The 17941-nt window shown below is 36.3% G+C and overlaps 1 protein-coding gene across 1 annotated transcript in view; it reads left to right on the top strand.

The window, feature by feature from the left end:
• Positions 1-17941, top strand: part of pla2r1 (phospholipase A2 receptor 1) — a 77307-nt gene that overhangs the window by 7279 nt on the left and 52087 nt on the right. Inside the window, exons 2-7 of the mRNA XM_056467793.1 lie at positions 2766-3143; positions 4705-4878; positions 6816-6980; positions 7470-7583; positions 11205-11351; positions 15422-15610. Coding sequence (XP_056323768.1) covers positions 2766-3143; positions 4705-4878; positions 6816-6980; positions 7470-7583; positions 11205-11351; positions 15422-15610 — 1167 coding nt within the window. The remainder of the gene's footprint in view (positions 1-2765; positions 3144-4704; positions 4879-6815; positions 6981-7469; positions 7584-11204; positions 11352-15421; positions 15611-17941) is intronic.

Genomic DNA, 17941 nt, shown 5'->3' with positions numbered 1-17941 from the left:
CAAATATTTAAAAAAGTATTTGTGCTTAATAGAAGCAAGTTACATTCACAAATTTTTCCCACTGTAATAAGATGAACTTAATTTGACTAAGTAAAATATTTCTAGTTCCCAGGATGCTTTGCCAGAGTTGTTCTGTGCGTTTCTGTAAAATATTGACAGATAAATAAGTTTCTAATTAATTTTGTACTGTTTTGGGGATTCACAGAGGTTCTGTTATGTTGAAATTTATAAGGTCATCATTGTACTAGTGAAGTATAGAGCCTGTTTTTTTTTTTTTTTGGTTATGGATAGGGAAAAAATGAAAGGGATAGTTCACCCGAAAATATAAATTCTGTCATTATGTAGTCCACTTTATGTCGTTATGTATTCTTTTGAACACAAAAGAAGATATTTTAAAGAATGTAAAGAACACCGCCATTGACTTCCAATCCATAGCAGTTTTGTGATGTCAATGGCTGCTTTTTTTCCAACATTCTTCATTAAATCTTCTTTTGAGATCAACAGAAGAAAGAAATTCATCAAAGTTTAGCAATACTTGAGTGTAAGTAAATAATGAGGAGGAGAGGAAAATTTTCATTTTTGGGTTAACTATCTCTTTAATACTGTACATTATTTTCTGCATGACCCACAGCTGTATGAAAAGCTGTATATCTTTTTGATAGATACATTTATAGATTTTACAGTGTTAATCATAAAGATTGGAGCTTTTATTATTTTCTATATATTTTCGAATATTCTATGTTTCAGTTAATTTGTAATCAACATTGTGATTTAATAGAGTGTTTTCATGTTGTAACATCAGTCGGCCATGTTGTAGAGCAGAATGTAAACAATGCCGCTGAACTGAACAAAACTTTAATATTTAGCTGATTAGTGCTACTCAAAAAGATTGTAGGCTGTACTTAGTCAGATATAGAACAATATCTTAAAGATATTAAAGACTGCCAAATGTTATAGCAAATCAAGCAGAATAGAGCCTGTAAAATTTAATTTGTCAAAATAGTACATGCTCTTCCTGTGGTAAAATGTGTGTAAGAAGAATAACATATGAATAATCAGAGCAACCTATTAGAGTATTGTGCAATCCATGCTGTTGTTGACATCAGTGTACAGTTGAAGTCAAAATTTATAGCCCCCCTTTGATTTTTTTTTTCTTTTTTTAATTATTTCCCAAATTATGTTTAACAGAGCAAGGACATTTTCACAGTATGTTGGCTAGGAAAAAAGCAGTTTTAAATATTATTATTTATTTAAAAATTATTAGCTCCTTTAAGCTATATATATATATATATATATATATATATATATATATATATATATATATATATATATATATATATATATATATATATATATATATATATATATATAATTATTATTATTTTTTTTTTATAATTATTTTTTTGATAGCCTACAGAACAAACCATCAATATACAATAACTTGCCTAATTACCCTAACATGCCTAGTTAACCTAATTAACCTAGTTAAATTAAGCTGTATAGAAGTGTCTTGAAAAATACCTAGTAAATATTATGTACCATCATCATGGCAAAGATAAAAGAAATCAGTTATTAGAAATGAGTTATTAAAACTATTATGTTTAGAAATGTGTTGAAAAAAATCTTCTCTTCATTAAACAGAAACTGGGGGAAAAAATAAACAGGGGGGCTAATAATTCTGGGGGGCTAATAATTCTGACTTCAGCTGTATCTCCATAATTGCCACGGACATAGATACGTTGAAGATCTAATTGAAAACACTCTATTGACCTTATTCTACACCAGAGGTACCCCAACTCGATCCTGGAGAGGCAGCGTGCTGCATAGTTTAGCTCCAACCCCAATCAGACACACCTGAGGTAATCAAGCTTGGTAGAAATGTTCTGGCAGGTGTGTTGAGGCAAAAACTCTGCTGGACACTGGCCCTCCAGGACTGAGTTTGGGCACCCTGTTGTACACACATGAGCAGCCGCAGCCATTGGAATTGTTTGGCTTGAGACTTGCTTTGACTTGAGACTTCATTGAGGACTTGAGGTCTCATTCACTTCCATTGGTTCCATTATGCTTCTTGATGTTGCAAACTGATATTTTCTTATTATATTATTCAACTTTTTATGTATAATCATGAACACACTTGTTTGTAGAGAAAGTAGTTTGACCATTTTCTACTGTTTATTGTTCATAGTAATTTCTCCCATAGGCAACTGAATTATAAGTTCTAAAACAATCGCAAAAAACGAGCGCACTTTCACATCATCAATAAGTTAAAGCCAAAAGCTTATTATTAATTGGTTATAGTTCACCCAAAAATGAAAATTCCTTATAATGTTTCTCACCCTTCACTTGTTCCAAGCTATTTTGATTAAAGATTGAAACCTGTAACCATTGATTTCTATAGTATTTGTTTGTCCTACTATTGAAGTCAGTGGTTACAGGTTTTCAGCTTTCTTTAAAATATCTTCTTTAGTGTTCAGCAGAAGAAAGAACTCATAGAGGTTAGGAAACCTTTGTGGGTTAGTAAATAGTGAGTAAATTTTTTGGTGAACTATCACTATAATGAGACACCTGTGTGACGCCCGCTCTTATCACAAACATGCTCATGAAGTACAAAATAAAATAAAGTTCTACTAACTTAAAAAATGAATTAGTTTTAAGGCAGCTACAAATGTTCTACTAATGTTTTAAGTAATCTGAACTTTACAAGAAAATATGCTTTAGCTTAACCAAAATCTCACTTTCCTTTCATTTGTGTTTGTGTGACCCAGGTAAAGGTGTTTTCCGGTTGGAGAGTGTATCACAGAAGCGTTGTCTCTCAGCGGACTCCTCGGGCCTATCTGTATCCAGCTGTGACCCCTCGTCTCCCGCACTGCTTTGGAAATGGGTGTCCCGGCACCGACTATACAATCTGGGCACCAGTCGATGCCTAGGGATCAACACGACCAAGCAGCATGACGTTGGCATATTTGAGTGCGATGTTTCCCTCCCAAGCATGTGGTGGCGCTGTGGGGGTGGCATGTTGTATGGAGCAATGAATAATAAGCTAGTGGCAGTGGACTCAAAAGTGGTGGTGAGGAGAGGCGCTCTGCATCAGTGGAGGATTTATGGGGCGGCTGGTGAAGGGCCATGTGCTTACCCATATGAAGGTAGAATTTTTTTCCCAACTGATGTACTATACACCGGTATTTCTAAATCACATTCCTGGATGACCACCAGATCTGCACCTGATTCAGATCATCAGCTCATTAGCAGAGACTGAAAGACCAGTAAGGGGTGTAACAGGCAAAAGAAACATCCAAAACAAGCAGGCTTGATAGTCCTCTAGGACTGTGTTGGAGAAACACTGCCATACACTATGTACTTATGCACTGTGCTGTTTAGTGTATAAAATTTATTATGTTTTTTGTCATTCATCATCAGAGCCCTGCACCCTCTATTATATTATTTAAATTGTTACAATTGAGTGCGTCAAGTGTCCAACATTTCACACTTTTGGCTCAGTGGTTAGTGCTGTTGCCTTACAGCAAGAAAGTCGCAGGTTCAAGTCCTGGCGGGGTCAGTTGGCATTTCTGTGTGGAGTTTGCATGTTCTCCCCTGTGTTCACGTTGGTTTCCTCCAGTTGCTTTGTTTGGGTGTTTCCCAGTTCTGGGTTGTGGCTGGAAGGGCATATGCTGTGTAAAACATATGCTGGAATAGTTGGCGGTTCATTCCGATGTGATGACCTCTGATAAATAAGGTATTAAGTTGAAGGAAAAATAATAAAAAAAACACTTATTACTTTTTTAATTAAATTATTTACACTATTTATAAGTAAAATGTAATATGTAATGAACGTCACTTGAGATGCACCTAAGATAATTTTGGACACATTAAAAAAAATTAACAATCAATATGAGTGTCCATAATACAGCAAAAGGGGATGCAATGATATGTAAATGGCCTAAAACAGATAACTCTTTATATTTCCTAGCTGATACTAATATATATTTTACATACAATTACAAAAAACTAAATGCAAAATAAATACAGTGTGAATTGCAATTCACCACATCACATTGCCTAACCTTGGAATTATTAGGATTTATTTGACATTTTTGTCAAAATATTTTCTTATTCTGTGACTTTTTATATGTACATTATTTACATGTTTTTTTTAAGTTGTGTACAGTTTAGGACTTTTATTTTGAAAACTTCATTACATTTTTTTATGTGGACTACAAAAAACCTTAAAGATCAATGTCTCAAAACCAGCCAACTCCAATGTCAAAATTGTCATTGTCTATCTGATAATATAAAAGACTTTCTGACTCACTACCAATCATTGCACATATTGCATCAGCTTTTTAACCTTAAATAACTTATTGGCACAATATTGTACCGTGTTATGTAAAGTACTTGTATAGTCTGTCTGTCTTTTGTTGTTTGGTTAGGTAACTATTTGTAGTATATGTTCAGTTAAATTACAGCTTTAGTTAGGTTACCGGTACTAAACAGTAGGTACTGTATAGTTTTAAAATCTGTTCTTAATTATGGTAGTTTTGTATGTTTATATTTGTTTATTTATGTATCACCATGGTCAGTGAGACCTAACATTGTTTTATGTTTTTAACGAGTTTATTTAGTGATTAGATTTATTTAATATCACAGTTGCTGGAGTCTGACAGCTTCTGCTTGTTCTAACAGATTTTGTTTTTTTGCCATTGACAGACATCCACACACTTCAAGGAAACTCTCATGGCATGACCTGCTCCATACCCTTCAATTACAACAATAAATGGTTCTGGGACTGTACCTCAGAGGGCAGAGAGGACCGTCACCTCTGGTGTGCCACCACCAACCGCTATGATCAAGATGAAAAATGGGGTTTCTGTCCCAACCCAGGTAAAAAAATTGCAATTCTGAGGTGAGTGGGTTTGACAAACCACATGTAAGAGACACACTCTTTCCTCTTTATTTTTTCCGTATTGGGAGAAAAAATAACTTGTTTGTCATAGCATTCATATTATTGCTAATCTCTGATGATTTAAAGAGCCCCTATTATACATGAAATAGGGTCATATTTTTATTGTAAGGGTCTCCAACAACAGTCTAATATGCATGCAAGGTCAAAAACACTTTCATGATCTTATAATCTGCATTTATTTTTACCTAATTATCCCAGCGACTCCCATATGAATCGTTGCGATTCATTTGTTCCCAAACCCCTCCTCAGCTCGAAGCTAATCTGCACTGATTGGACCGATGATAGCATGCTGCGATTGGTCAACCCTGACAGCCTTTAGCGCGAGACAGAGTGAAATGCCCAGCAGCTAATTAACAATATAAAAGTAGTCACAGTGCATACATGCTTCGTAGTGTAAGGCCTGGATTTTGGCTGCCAGTGGGTGAATGTAAATACAGACGATGGACTAGAAAATACCGACGACTAACTATTTTATTGAGCAAAAACTCCAAGAACTGGCGAGGAGATCTCCTAGCTTGTCAAACTCTACCTGCTCTTTTCACACACACACAAACACACACACACACACACGCGCGCGCACACACGCACACACACACACGCACACACACACACGCACACACACACACACACACACACACACACACACACACACACACACACACACACACACACACACACACATTACCCCCCTCCTCAGAGGACATAACACACACACACGCCTAGAGTGCCAGTTCAGCTTGCTGGGTGCAATTTAGACAACTCACCTCGAACCTGAGCTGAACTATTTTGAAACTTGACCGTTGCATGTGTGTAGGAACAGCTGACGATTCGTAAACAAAGCAGCTAAAGACACGTTTTTAATGTGAAGTCTTTTTTTGTAAGCATGTAGTTTCCAGAAGCACTCGAACTGCTAAAGGCTGGGCTATAATGCTGAGGTTTCATCTTTGGGTAGACTGTCAATAATATCCATCTGCACAGCGTGACTTTATTCGACCGGTGTGTGTGTGGCTTTTTTTCTTTGTTAGTGAGTGGGGCCGCAGGTTTCAAATCTCCTGGGTTTGCACACGCAACTACTTGTGTTTCGTAGTCGCGTCATCACAAAACACCTAGTGACTCGTTATCAAGACGACTCGTTTGAAGCACTATGAGTTGACTCTTTTATAGATGAATCAATAGTTTTAAGCACTGTACACTTACAGATTTAAGCCTTAGCTGGATATTTCACTTCACTTAGAGCTGTGTTACACACTACATGGAAGGGCATTTTCAAAAACCCATAATAGGGGCTATTTAAAGCATCTGATACATTACATTTTTTCAAAGAAATAAAAGTGAGAGTAAAGATTTTTTTTTCATTTGAACAGTCTATGATATTTCATATCACTACGATAAATGATTTCAGTTATTTCATAGCCTGCAAAAGTCAAAAATCAAATCAAAACAAAACTAAAGGCTAAAACTTATAGCTTTGGATGAGATGATTGAGAAACTACACACTAGTACTACACACAGGAGCTGTTCCAGGACAAAAACCTGACAAATGTCATGAAATAAAACATCTTTGATAAATGTAGTATACTGTAGTAAGAGGAATAATTGACTCCAGTCCGTTAAATTATTAGAAGATAAAGAGTGTACAATGTTTTCTAATACGTCAATGGTCTGTCATCAATTATTCCTTACACATTTATTAAATTTTATGAATACTAGTATTTGTATTAACTTCATGTAATACACATTTTCCATGTTTCTTATTTCTATGGCAAGTACCTGAAATAAAAGTTGATTTAATGATTATATTATTTCCCAAAACAAAACAGGTCTGAAGGAAAACTCTCTGTGGTTTTTTTCCCAGTGTCAGGCTGCAATGAATTCTGGGAGAGCCATCCAGAGCTGAATGCCTGTTACCAGTTTAATTTATACTCCATCCTCACCTGGAGTCAAGCTCTTACCTCCTGTCAAGCACAAGGTGGAAGTCTTCTGTCCATAACACAGTCCAGTGAACAGAACTATATCAAAGGTATACAGACGCTGAAAAATGTGCACAATTCATCATTTTGTATTAGTCATTTGTTTATTTTCTGATATATTGCTAATGCTGGTTTGGTGATAGTCTGACCATTAGATAATGGCATGGCCATAATGTATGCCAGATAAATTCAGCTAGTGTACTAGCAAGTATTAGTCCAATTAACAATCATGTGTGTTGTTCTAATCTTGTACTTTATTACTTTTTAATTATTATAATTAGATATTTCACAGAATACCAGACTGTGTTTTCCATTGAAGGAAAATGCACTACCACAAAAAGACTATCTAGTTTCTAAAAAAGTACAGAAAACTAGGGGTTATGGTCACATGGGCTCAGTTGTTATGACTTTTTTCAGTCTGGGCTTAGAAGTGTAAATGACAATCCACAATGTTGGAAAAGAGGAGCTTAAATATTCCTCCTAATATGTGGTTTTGTGTTTTTAATTGATGCATAACAGTTGTTATTGTGTTCCACCAGGAAGACTCTCAGATATGGGTGTGATGGTCTGGATTGGATTAAACCATCTCAGTCAGTACGGGGGATGGCAGTGGTCTGATGGATCTCCTTTGGGTCTAGTCGGTTATACTGCAGGTATAGATTGCTTTTGTTTTTAATAAAAAAATATTTAAAAGGGCTTTAAAGGGCACCTATTAGGGCTATATATATATATTAGGGCCCCTGTCTTATATACTGACTTCATCCCCCTTTTCCGCCCTCTATCTTCAACTTCATGTCCTGTCCAGTTACCGTCCTATTGTAATAAAGGCAAATCTCTATATTCAGCATTGTGCACTAGGAAAAATGTTTGAATATTTAACACATATTGACGTAAAAGTGGGTAGCACGAACGACTCACAGCAAGAAGGTCGCTGGTTCAAGCCCCGGCTGGGTCAGTTGCCATTTCTGTGTGGAGTTTGCATGTTCTTCCCGTGTTGGTGCGGGTTTCCTCCAGGTGCTTCTGTTTCCCCCACAGTCCAAAGACATGCAGTATAGGTGAATTGGGTTAGCTAAATTGGCCGTAGTGAATGTGTGTGAAAGAGTGTGTATGGGTGTTTCCCAGTGTTGGCTTGCGGCTGGAAGGGCATCCGCTGCGTAAAACATATGCTATATGAGTTGGCGGTTCATTCCACTGTGGCGACCCCTGATTAATAATGGGATTAAGCCAAAAAGATAATAAATGAATGAATGACATACAAATCGTATGTTTTATTAATTTAAGTTTTTAATTTATATTTATTAATGAAATGTTTTTGCCATGAAAATAGCCTTTGTTAATGACATGGAGTTAAAAAAAATCATGATGATGATGATGATGATGATGATGTTGTAATAGAGGCAAAAAATGTAATAAAATTCTGAGATTGATCCTGCCCATGTTAGCAGTTCGCCATCCTGTATCGGTCCCAGTACATGTTTGCATTCTCAAAGAAAGCAGTCTTGCTATTTCATGCCAATTTTTTAGAATTAGTGCTTTGTTTGAAAGGGGTTTTGTAAATCTGTGCTTCAGGCGGATCAGTCCAATCTGGTGAACTGGTTCAAAAGAGCTAGTTCTAAAGGACGATTTAGGTTGTATTTACACTGCAATTCTTAATGCACAGATCCAATCTTTTGACCATGTCTGATTTGTTTTTTGTCTGCCTGTTTACACTTCCACCTCCTATCCAATTTTTACATTAATTTCCCCCCCAGAAGATTCTGTGTCATTTACTATGAGCACAACAACTGACCGTTAAACATTCCTTCTCTTCAAATTTGTGAACTTCATTCCACTTTTGGCTTATAGGTCTGGTCCACAGCTCCACTTTTGGCTTCTAGGTCTGTCATGTCACTGATGTGGAAAACATTAAAGCTCTCTTTATGATTGTAGTTCTGTCTAAACAAGACATGCTTTACTTCTGATCTAACTGCTTACAACCATCTATGTCATTTGGGCAATCTATTCTCATTTCTGCTTACTATAGGTGTGAAATGATAATGTTTAATGCAGCCGTAGTAGCCAAAGTGAATTAGATGTGTGTTTAGATGCAGGTCACATAGATATCTGGATATCTGTAATATACATGAAGGCAAAACGATGAGCCTGCTATGTAAGTTTTATTATAATTTTTTTTATATTTCCCTAGTGATGTTTAAGAGAGCAAGGTATTATGTATAAATATTATTTATTATGGTGGTTCAAGAAAGCCAACGTAATTTTATACTACATAAACTTATTATTATTCCATCTTCTTCTTCTTCTTAGACTATTTCAAGAACACTTCTTTTGCTGGACCATTCAAACTACAACCTCCAAACGAACTCCAAACCTCCAAACTATACTGAATTAATTTACTATGTCTTTTCCAACTGATCCGATTTATGGTTTTCCAAAAACTGTCCCGGAAAAGTCCCTCAGACTCATGTTTGTGCTCATTTAACTCAAACTACCAATCTGCCAATCACTGATTACCTTTCAAATTACTAGCCACTCCCTAGCAACCACTTACGGCACCCTAGGAACTGTCCCATTTACTGGATTATAAAGATAAAATTATATAAAAAAACTTCAAATTATAAAAAACTACCAATGATTTTACATTGGACTTACTAGTAACATACCAATTTATACTAACAAGCATACTAACGACATACCAATCCATACTGGAAGCATACCAATCTATACTGGAAACATACCAATTCATGCTGGATACCAATCCATAGCAACTACTCAGAACACCCTAGCAACACCTTAGCAACTGTCTAAAAACACCTTAGCAACCACCTAGCAATGCCATAGCAACCACTCAGAACACCCTAGCAACCACCTAGCAATACCTTAGCAATGACCTAGAACACCCTAGCAGCTGCCTAGCAACACCTTAGCAACCCAAACAAGCAACACCTTAGCAACAGCCTAGCAACCACCTAGTAACCCTTAGCAACCACTCAGAACACCCTAGCAACCCCCTAGCAACCGCCTAGCAGCACATTAGTAACTACCTAGCAACATTTTAGCAACCACCTAGTAATGCCTTAGCAACAGCCTAGCAACCACTCAGAACACCCTAGCAGACACCTAGCAACACCTTAGCAAAAACCTTAGCAACACCCTAGCAACCATCTAACAACCTCTCAGAACACCCTAGCAACCACCTAGCAACACCTTAGCAACCATCTGGAAGCGCCATAGCAGAGCCCCGTAGCAACTGCCTAGCAACACCTTAGCAACCACCTAGCAAATAACATGCCAATCCATACTAGAAACATGCTAACCCTTTATGTAGTTATAACTGTTATAAATGTCTTAAAAACTACTTCAATTAATTAAACATTTAAACTACTTCAAACTTTCAGACGAGGCTTTCTCAAGCCACCATAAAGTTTGTCTACGAACTTTACTTTTCTAGTTATTTTTTAATATATAAAAAAAGATTTTGCTGTTTGTTCAAACTACTTATTTAAAAAACAAGTTGAAACAACACAATTCCAAAGCTTTTGTGGACAATTTAATTGTTTTATGTTCAATCCACTTAAATTTGTACAAGCGATTGCGTTAACTTAATTGATTTGTGTTTGGACAGCACCAAGGAATTGTGTGGAACCCAGCATTTTTTTGCAGTGTAGCAAAGACACAAGGAATTAGTTATTAGAAATTAATTATATTTAAAAATATGTTAAATAAATATTCCTGCTGTTGAACATCACTTGCGAAATATTTAAAAAAGAAGGAAAATTTCACAGGAAGGCTCATATTTTTCTTTCAACTCTATATCCCATTAAAATCCACATTTGGAAGTGGCTCAGAACAGAAACTAACGGGGATGTTTGTGTTTTACATTGTGCAACAATTTTTGACATGTGTCAGACATGACCAAAAAACATTTTATTTTATTTTTGACAGTGTTAAAACAGCCATAATATATCCTACATCAGAGTTTTCAACCACGTTCCTGGTGGACCACCAGCTCTGCACACTTTCCAGGTCTCCTTTACCAAACAGACCTGATTCAGATCATCAGCTCATTAGCAGAGACTGAAAGACCTGTAAGGGGTGTGACAGACAAAGAAGACGTCCAAAATATGCAGTTTTGGTGGTCCTCCAGGAGCGTGGTTGAGAAACACTGCCATGCATCACTAATGTAAAGTGTGAAAAAATTATGTAAATATATTAAAAAAAATGTATTCTGATCTTGTAAATGAGCATTATATTGAGTGTTCATCAATTCTGTCCAGATCTGAGCTCCACACCAGTGCAGCAGAACCAGCAGTGTGGACTGTTTAACTCCACTCTGGGATCCTGGCAGAGTCTGTCCTGTGAGTCAGCCCTGCCTTACATCTGCAAGAAAACCACCAACTACAGCCGGAATGCTGAGCCACTTGGTAAAGAGATGAGTAATCAGGCTGGCCATTCAATATTCCTTTCATTAATCCAGTGTCTTTGTTCGTCCATTTCTAATAGCTTTTTGTCTTTCGTTCTAACAAGTATGACAGATCACCAGACTCCATCCACCTTATTTTCTCAAGTTCGGTCTAGTTTACTCTTCATTCCCAGCATGTGTCTGGAATGAGCATGCTGTCATGTACAGATTAGTCACTATTGTTTCCGTGATGGTCACCATTGATTGTGATTGGTTGAAAGAGAGGAATGTGTGCATGCCCTGAAAGGCACAACAGCTGTGGCTCATCTGGAGTCTGAACTCCTGGCCCTGGCTATCAAATACACACAAACACAGACATTCTCACAGAGTGTGTGTAAATATAGAAACAGTCGGGGGCATCGGATACAATGTAAGAATCAGTCCTTTTATTTTTTTTTGTGTTGTTGGCTTTGAAATCAATACTAGACAAGTTTTACTTAATAGAGCTTTGACCTTGATTTAAAATAAATTTGAATGTGTTCAATTATTAATAATTAATTAGAACATAATGAATAATTATTATTTTAATATTATTATTTATGTTTAGACAACATGCCATGTCATTTGTGTAGTGTGTTCTCTGAAAATGTACATTTTTATACAGTGCTTAGCATATGTAAGTACACCCCTCACAAATCTCTCTTTTAAATTCATATTTTTAATAGGAAGCTATACAACATTATAATTGTGCATATAAATTACATAAGTCAGTACTGAAGTCGGCGAGGCAGTGGCGCAGTATGAAGTGCTGTCTCCTCACAGCAAGAAGGTCGCTGGTTTGAGCCTCGGCTGGGTCAGTTGGCGTTTCTGTGTGGAGTTTGCATGTTCTCCCTGCCTTCGCGTGGGTTTCCTCCGGGTGCTCCGGTTTCCCCCACAGTCCAAAGACATGCGGCACAGGTGAATTGGGAAGACTAAATTGTCCCTAGTGTGTGAGTGTGTATGGATGTTTCCCAGAGATGGGTTGCGGCTGGAAGGGCTTCCGCTGCATAAAACATGTGCTGGATAAGTTGGCGGTTCATTCCGCTGTGGCGACCCCGGATTAATAAAGGGACTAAGCTGAAAAGAAAATGAATGAATGAGTACTGAAGCCAAATCTGGAGCTTATCTAACAAAATAACTTACGATAACGGTCCAATAGCACACCCAAATTTATAAATTTTATTTTATTTATTTATTTTTTATTAGGTTAATCTTAGGTCAGACAATAAAATATACATAATATTAATACAAATAGATAGTCCAAAGACATGTGATACAGGTGAATTGGGTAGGCTAAATTATCTGTAGTGCATGAGTGTGTATGGATGTTTTCTAGAGATGGGTTGCAGCCAGAAGGGCATCCGCTGTGTAAAACATATGCTAAACCAGGTGACCCCAGATTAATAAAGGGACTAAGCCAAAAAGAAAATGAATGAATGAGGATGAATAAATAAATACATAAATAAATAAGTGTAATAACAAAGAAAAGAAAGGAAAAAGGCAATTAAGAAATAGGTGTCTCCTTAAAAAAAATTGAAAAATGTCTCCAGACTTTCTGGAACTGTTCTGGCTTTTGTTTTTGTTTTTTGTGAACCAAATTTATTCCATTTGAGGAGCATGTAAGAAATCAAAAACTCATATCCGATAAGAAGGGGGAGCTGCTGACTTCCAATTCATAAGAATAAGTCATCTAGCCAGAAAGGTTGCAAAGGCCTGAAAGTATGCCTAGCATTTATTGATGATGAATGTATTCGTGTTAGAATAAGATCCCAGATATTTTCTTCAATTGTTGTACACCTAAATTTATATATTATAGAAATATATTAAATACAAATTTAAAAAAGAGAAAAAAGCAAGAAAAGCAAAAAAAAAGGTAAAAAAAATTGTTGAAATTTTGTAGTTTACAATTTTTTTGGCATTAGTTTGCTTAAATTTAATTGTATATCTTTCCATTTCTAAATATGTTTGGTGACTAAAATATTATCTGAATAAATATATCTGTTTAAAAAATCTGTTTAGTTTAGATGCACCAAAATACATTGCCTATATTCACTGAGAAATTATTTAAACTATTCATTTTCAAAATGGGTGTACTAAATTATGCTGGGCACAAGTTGTACATCATTGTATAATTGAATATTTTGCATCATCAATCTATTTATACCTTTAAAATAATTAACATTTTTTTCAGTATTGGTCAAAAATGCTTATTCTTAAGCACTTAACACTGCTTGAGAGTTTAAGGAAAGTAATATTAATGCTTGTTTAAAAATAACAAGACTTCAACAATCAATACTTCTATTCAGCAAGGATGCATTAAATTGAAATGCAATGTTACAAAACTGTCCTAAATAATAATAATAATAAATGCAGCTCTTTTGAACTTCACATTAATTAAATAATGCTGTTTTGCTTCCACATAAGTATTAAGCAGCATAAGAATTTTTAGTATAGAAATTACTGATAATAATTGTTGCATGTTTTCCCCATGTTCACGTGGGTTTCCTCCGGGTGCCAAGTCCAAAAACAAAGGTATAGGTGAATTGGGTAAGCTAAACTTGACCATAGTGAATGTATGTGAAAGAGTGTGTATGGATGTTTCTCAGTCATGGGTTGCAGCTGGAAGGGCATCCGCTGCGTGGAATATGTGCTGGATACGTTGACCGTTCATTCCGCTGTGGCGACGCCAGATTGGAAAGGGACTAAGCCGAAAAGAAAATGAATGAATGAATCTAATTAAATGTTGGTTATGCATAGGGTCAGAAGGAATCTGCGGACGTTTTTTGCTATTTCTGCGGAGAATTTTGGTAAAAAATCTGTGGATTTCTGCGGAATTATTTTGGAAGTATCATAACTAAAACCTTAATATGTGAAATAAAAAATAGTATCTTTTTAAATTTTATTTAAAATAAAATTTGTTTAAAATGCAAATCCAATTAGATCCACTTTATTTGGTAAACAAAGCAAGTTTCTCATATAATATATCTACTAAAAGACAATAGTCAATAATACTGTAATTAATTTTTAAAACTGAATAAAAATAGATTTACACACATTTACTCAAGTAAATAAACAGAATTATGATGGGCTAAAAATCTGCGGAAATCTGCAGAATTCTGCGTGCACAGATTCCGTGTGGGCCTATTAATGCGTCACAGTGGGTAGCACGATCGTCTCACAGCAAGAAGGTTCCTGGTTCGAGCCTAGCTGAGTCAGTCTGCATTTCTGTGTGGAATTTGCATGTTCTTCCTGTGTTGGTGTGGGTTTCCTCCAGGTGATCTGGTTTCCCCCACAAGTCCAAAGACATTAGGTACAGGTGAATTGAATAAGCTAAATTGGCCGTATGTGAGTGTGAATGCAAGAGTGTATAGGTGTTTCCCAGTGTTGAGTTCAGGCTGGAAGGGCATTCGCTACGTAAAACATATGCTGAATAAGTTGGCGGTTCATTCCGCTGTGGCAAACCCTGATTAATAAAGGGACTAACATGAAAAGAAAATGAATGAATGATTAAATGTAGGTAATACTTTAGTTTAAGTATAATTTCTCACTGTTAGCTAGTGGCCTATTGTTAAGAAATTGGCTATTTATCAGTACTTTTAAAGTACGTATTTTGCATGATCTTATTCCACAAATCCAGTACCTAAACCCCACTACTACCTTAATAAGGTTTAATAAGCAAATAAGCATATTCAGTTAGTAACAGTAAACTTGAGTGTGATGGATGGACTGACTGCATAAGGAAAAGCTTCAGCAGAGAATGTACTCCTTAAAGAAACTATTGTCTTTTAATGTTGACAACACATTGTTGATCATGTTTTATAGTGCTTTATTTATATAAATGCCAAATGTAAAATGTCAGGTGGACTGTGAGTGTATGCTGCAAATGAAATTTCCCTACGGAGACAAAAAAGTACTAACTACAAGCCACAAAATAGGAGTTTGAGGCAAAGTCATGGTTAATGTTTTTTAATAGCAATAATTGTAACTTTCTTTTGAATGTTACGCAGCACAATGATATTTATTTAAAAACATTTCTGTCTCTTTATCAACTAGATAACTGGCAATATAAGGAGACGATTTGTCCTGACGGTTGGCTGGACCATAATGGTTTCTGTTTCCTGTACCTGAAGGAGAAGTCGAGCTGGGACAACTCTTCCAGTGCATGCAGGGCTCTTGAGGCAGAGCTTGTCAGCATCCACTCCCTGTCTCAACAGGAACTACTGCTCAATCTGCTCTCCCTTGGTTAGCTGGACATTTTACTAAAGTTAAATCAAATATTGTTCACCTTAGGCCTTGTTTAAACTTGGTATTAAAATTAATTTTTGTTGATCCAATCACAAAGTGACAATTCTAAACAAAGTGTTTTGAGTTTGACCACTTTTGACCACCATTAAATTTTTTTTTAATTCAATTTTCCTATTTTTATATTACTTATTTGAACAAAAAAAAAGTTAAATATATATTCTGAAATGTGCTTAAATAGTTACTTCTCAGAAATATACATTACTATTATTATTATTATTATTATTATTATTATTATTATTAGATATCATTACACACTTCCCCAGTTTCAGAGACGAAGCTTAAGACTAGTCCAAGACTAAACTGCATATTTGTCTTAACTGAAAATAACTTGACATCTTAAAATAGATCAGCAGCATTGATTTGTCTCAAACTAATTACACCCCTAATGTTACTTAATGTAGTTTTTTGCTTAGAAAAAATAAAGTATACATAAATACCCTAATTAAACTAAGGCTACATTACTACATACAGGTCTATGCCAAAAATTGGGATATCGAGGGAAAGTCCATTTATTTCAATAATTTGTTTCAAAAAGTGAAACTTATGTGTTATGTTAGTTCAGTACACACAAAGTGAAATATTTCAAGCCTTCGTTTGTTTCAATTTTAATGATTATAAATTATAGATGAAAAAACTCAAATCCAGTATTTCACAAAATTAGAATATTTCATGTGACCAATAACAAAAGGATCTTAAACACATGTTGGCCTACTGTAAAGTGTGTTAATGTAATGTGTTATGTGCTCAGTACTTTGTTGGGCCTAATTTTGCTCTAATTACAGCATCAAGGTGGTGTGGCATGGAGGCGATCAGCCTTTGACACAGTTGAGGTGGTATGGTAGTCCAAGTTGCTTTGATATCAGCCTTCAGCTTGTCTGCATTTCAGGGTTTCTGTTCCCTCATCTTCCACTTGACAATAGCCCATAGATTTTTAATGGGGTCAGGGTCAGGTGAGTTTCCTGGCCAATTAAGAACAGGGTTGCCATGGTCCTTAAACCAGGTACTGTTAGCTTTGGCACTGTGTGCACATCAAAAGGTCCGCTGGAAAATAAAATCATCATCTCCAAAAAGCTTGTCGGCAGCAGGAAGCATGAAGTGCTCTAAAAAGACCTGGTATAGAGCTGCGTTGACTGTGGACTTTATAAGACAATGGACCCACACCAGCATTTAACATGGCTCCTCAAACCATTGCTGACTGTGGAAACTATACACTGGACATTAAGCAGCTTGACTTTTGTGTCTCTCCACTCTTCCTCTAGACTCTGGGATCTTGATTTCCAAATCAAATACAAAATTTGCCTTCATCTGAAAAGAAGACTTGGGACTACTGGGCAACAGACCAGTACTTTTTCTCTTTAGCCCAGCACAGACGCTTCTAACCAAATTTTTGGTTCGATAGTGGCTTGACACATAGAATTCTACAGCTGTAGCCTATGTCATGCATACATCTGTATGTGTGAATCTTGATGCTGTGACACCAGCCTGGGTTGCCCTTGCTTGACAATCCTCTCAAGCCTGTGGTCATACTTGTGCACCTTTTCCAGGCACATTTTTCCCTTCCTCTTAACACTCTATTAATATACTTAGATATGGCACTCAGTGAGCAACTAGCTTCTTTTGCAATTTGAGACTTTTTCTACTTATGGACCCAGCTACCACAATTCATGTGGCTCAAATCCGGCCCACACCAAACACTTACATCCGGCCCATATACCGCATGGAATGATGGCACTTGGGCAGTCCGCTCCTGTTTGCCAGATCTGGGCCACAATTAAGATATAGCAATATCACATATCGGCCAGAATTCAACCAAATGAACCTGAACTGACCCTATTCTGGACCACAGTTGGCTTTTATTCTGGCCCAGATCCATCCCACACCAGACACTTTACATCTGGACCACATACTGAATGGAATGATGACTCTAGGGCAGTCCTCTCCTGTTTGTCAGATCTGGGCCACAAATAAGTCAAAGCAATATAAAGGTCAGTTCTGGTTCATTTGGTTAAGTTCTGACTAATATGGGGTATATTAGCCAGAACTCAACCAAATGAACCAGAACTGACCCTATTCTGGGCCACAATTTGCTTTTATTCTGGCTTAGATCCAGCCTGCACCTTACACTTGCTGGGTGTGGCAAAGTACAAAAACCCCAGCATGCATTGCAGTATGAATACATTCTATGGCTTATTGATGCTACAGTTTTCTTTATTTGCTGTTGATTCTGCTGTTTATGTTGACATTGTTGATTTTATCACTTTTAGTCTC

The sequence above is a fragment of the Danio aesculapii genome, chromosome 11 (assembly GCF_903798145.1).
Source record: "Danio aesculapii chromosome 11, fDanAes4.1, whole genome shotgun sequence".
NCBI lineage: Eukaryota > Metazoa > Chordata > Actinopteri > Cypriniformes > Danionidae > Danio > Danio aesculapii.
This window is presented reverse-complemented; position numbering and strand designations above follow the sequence as displayed.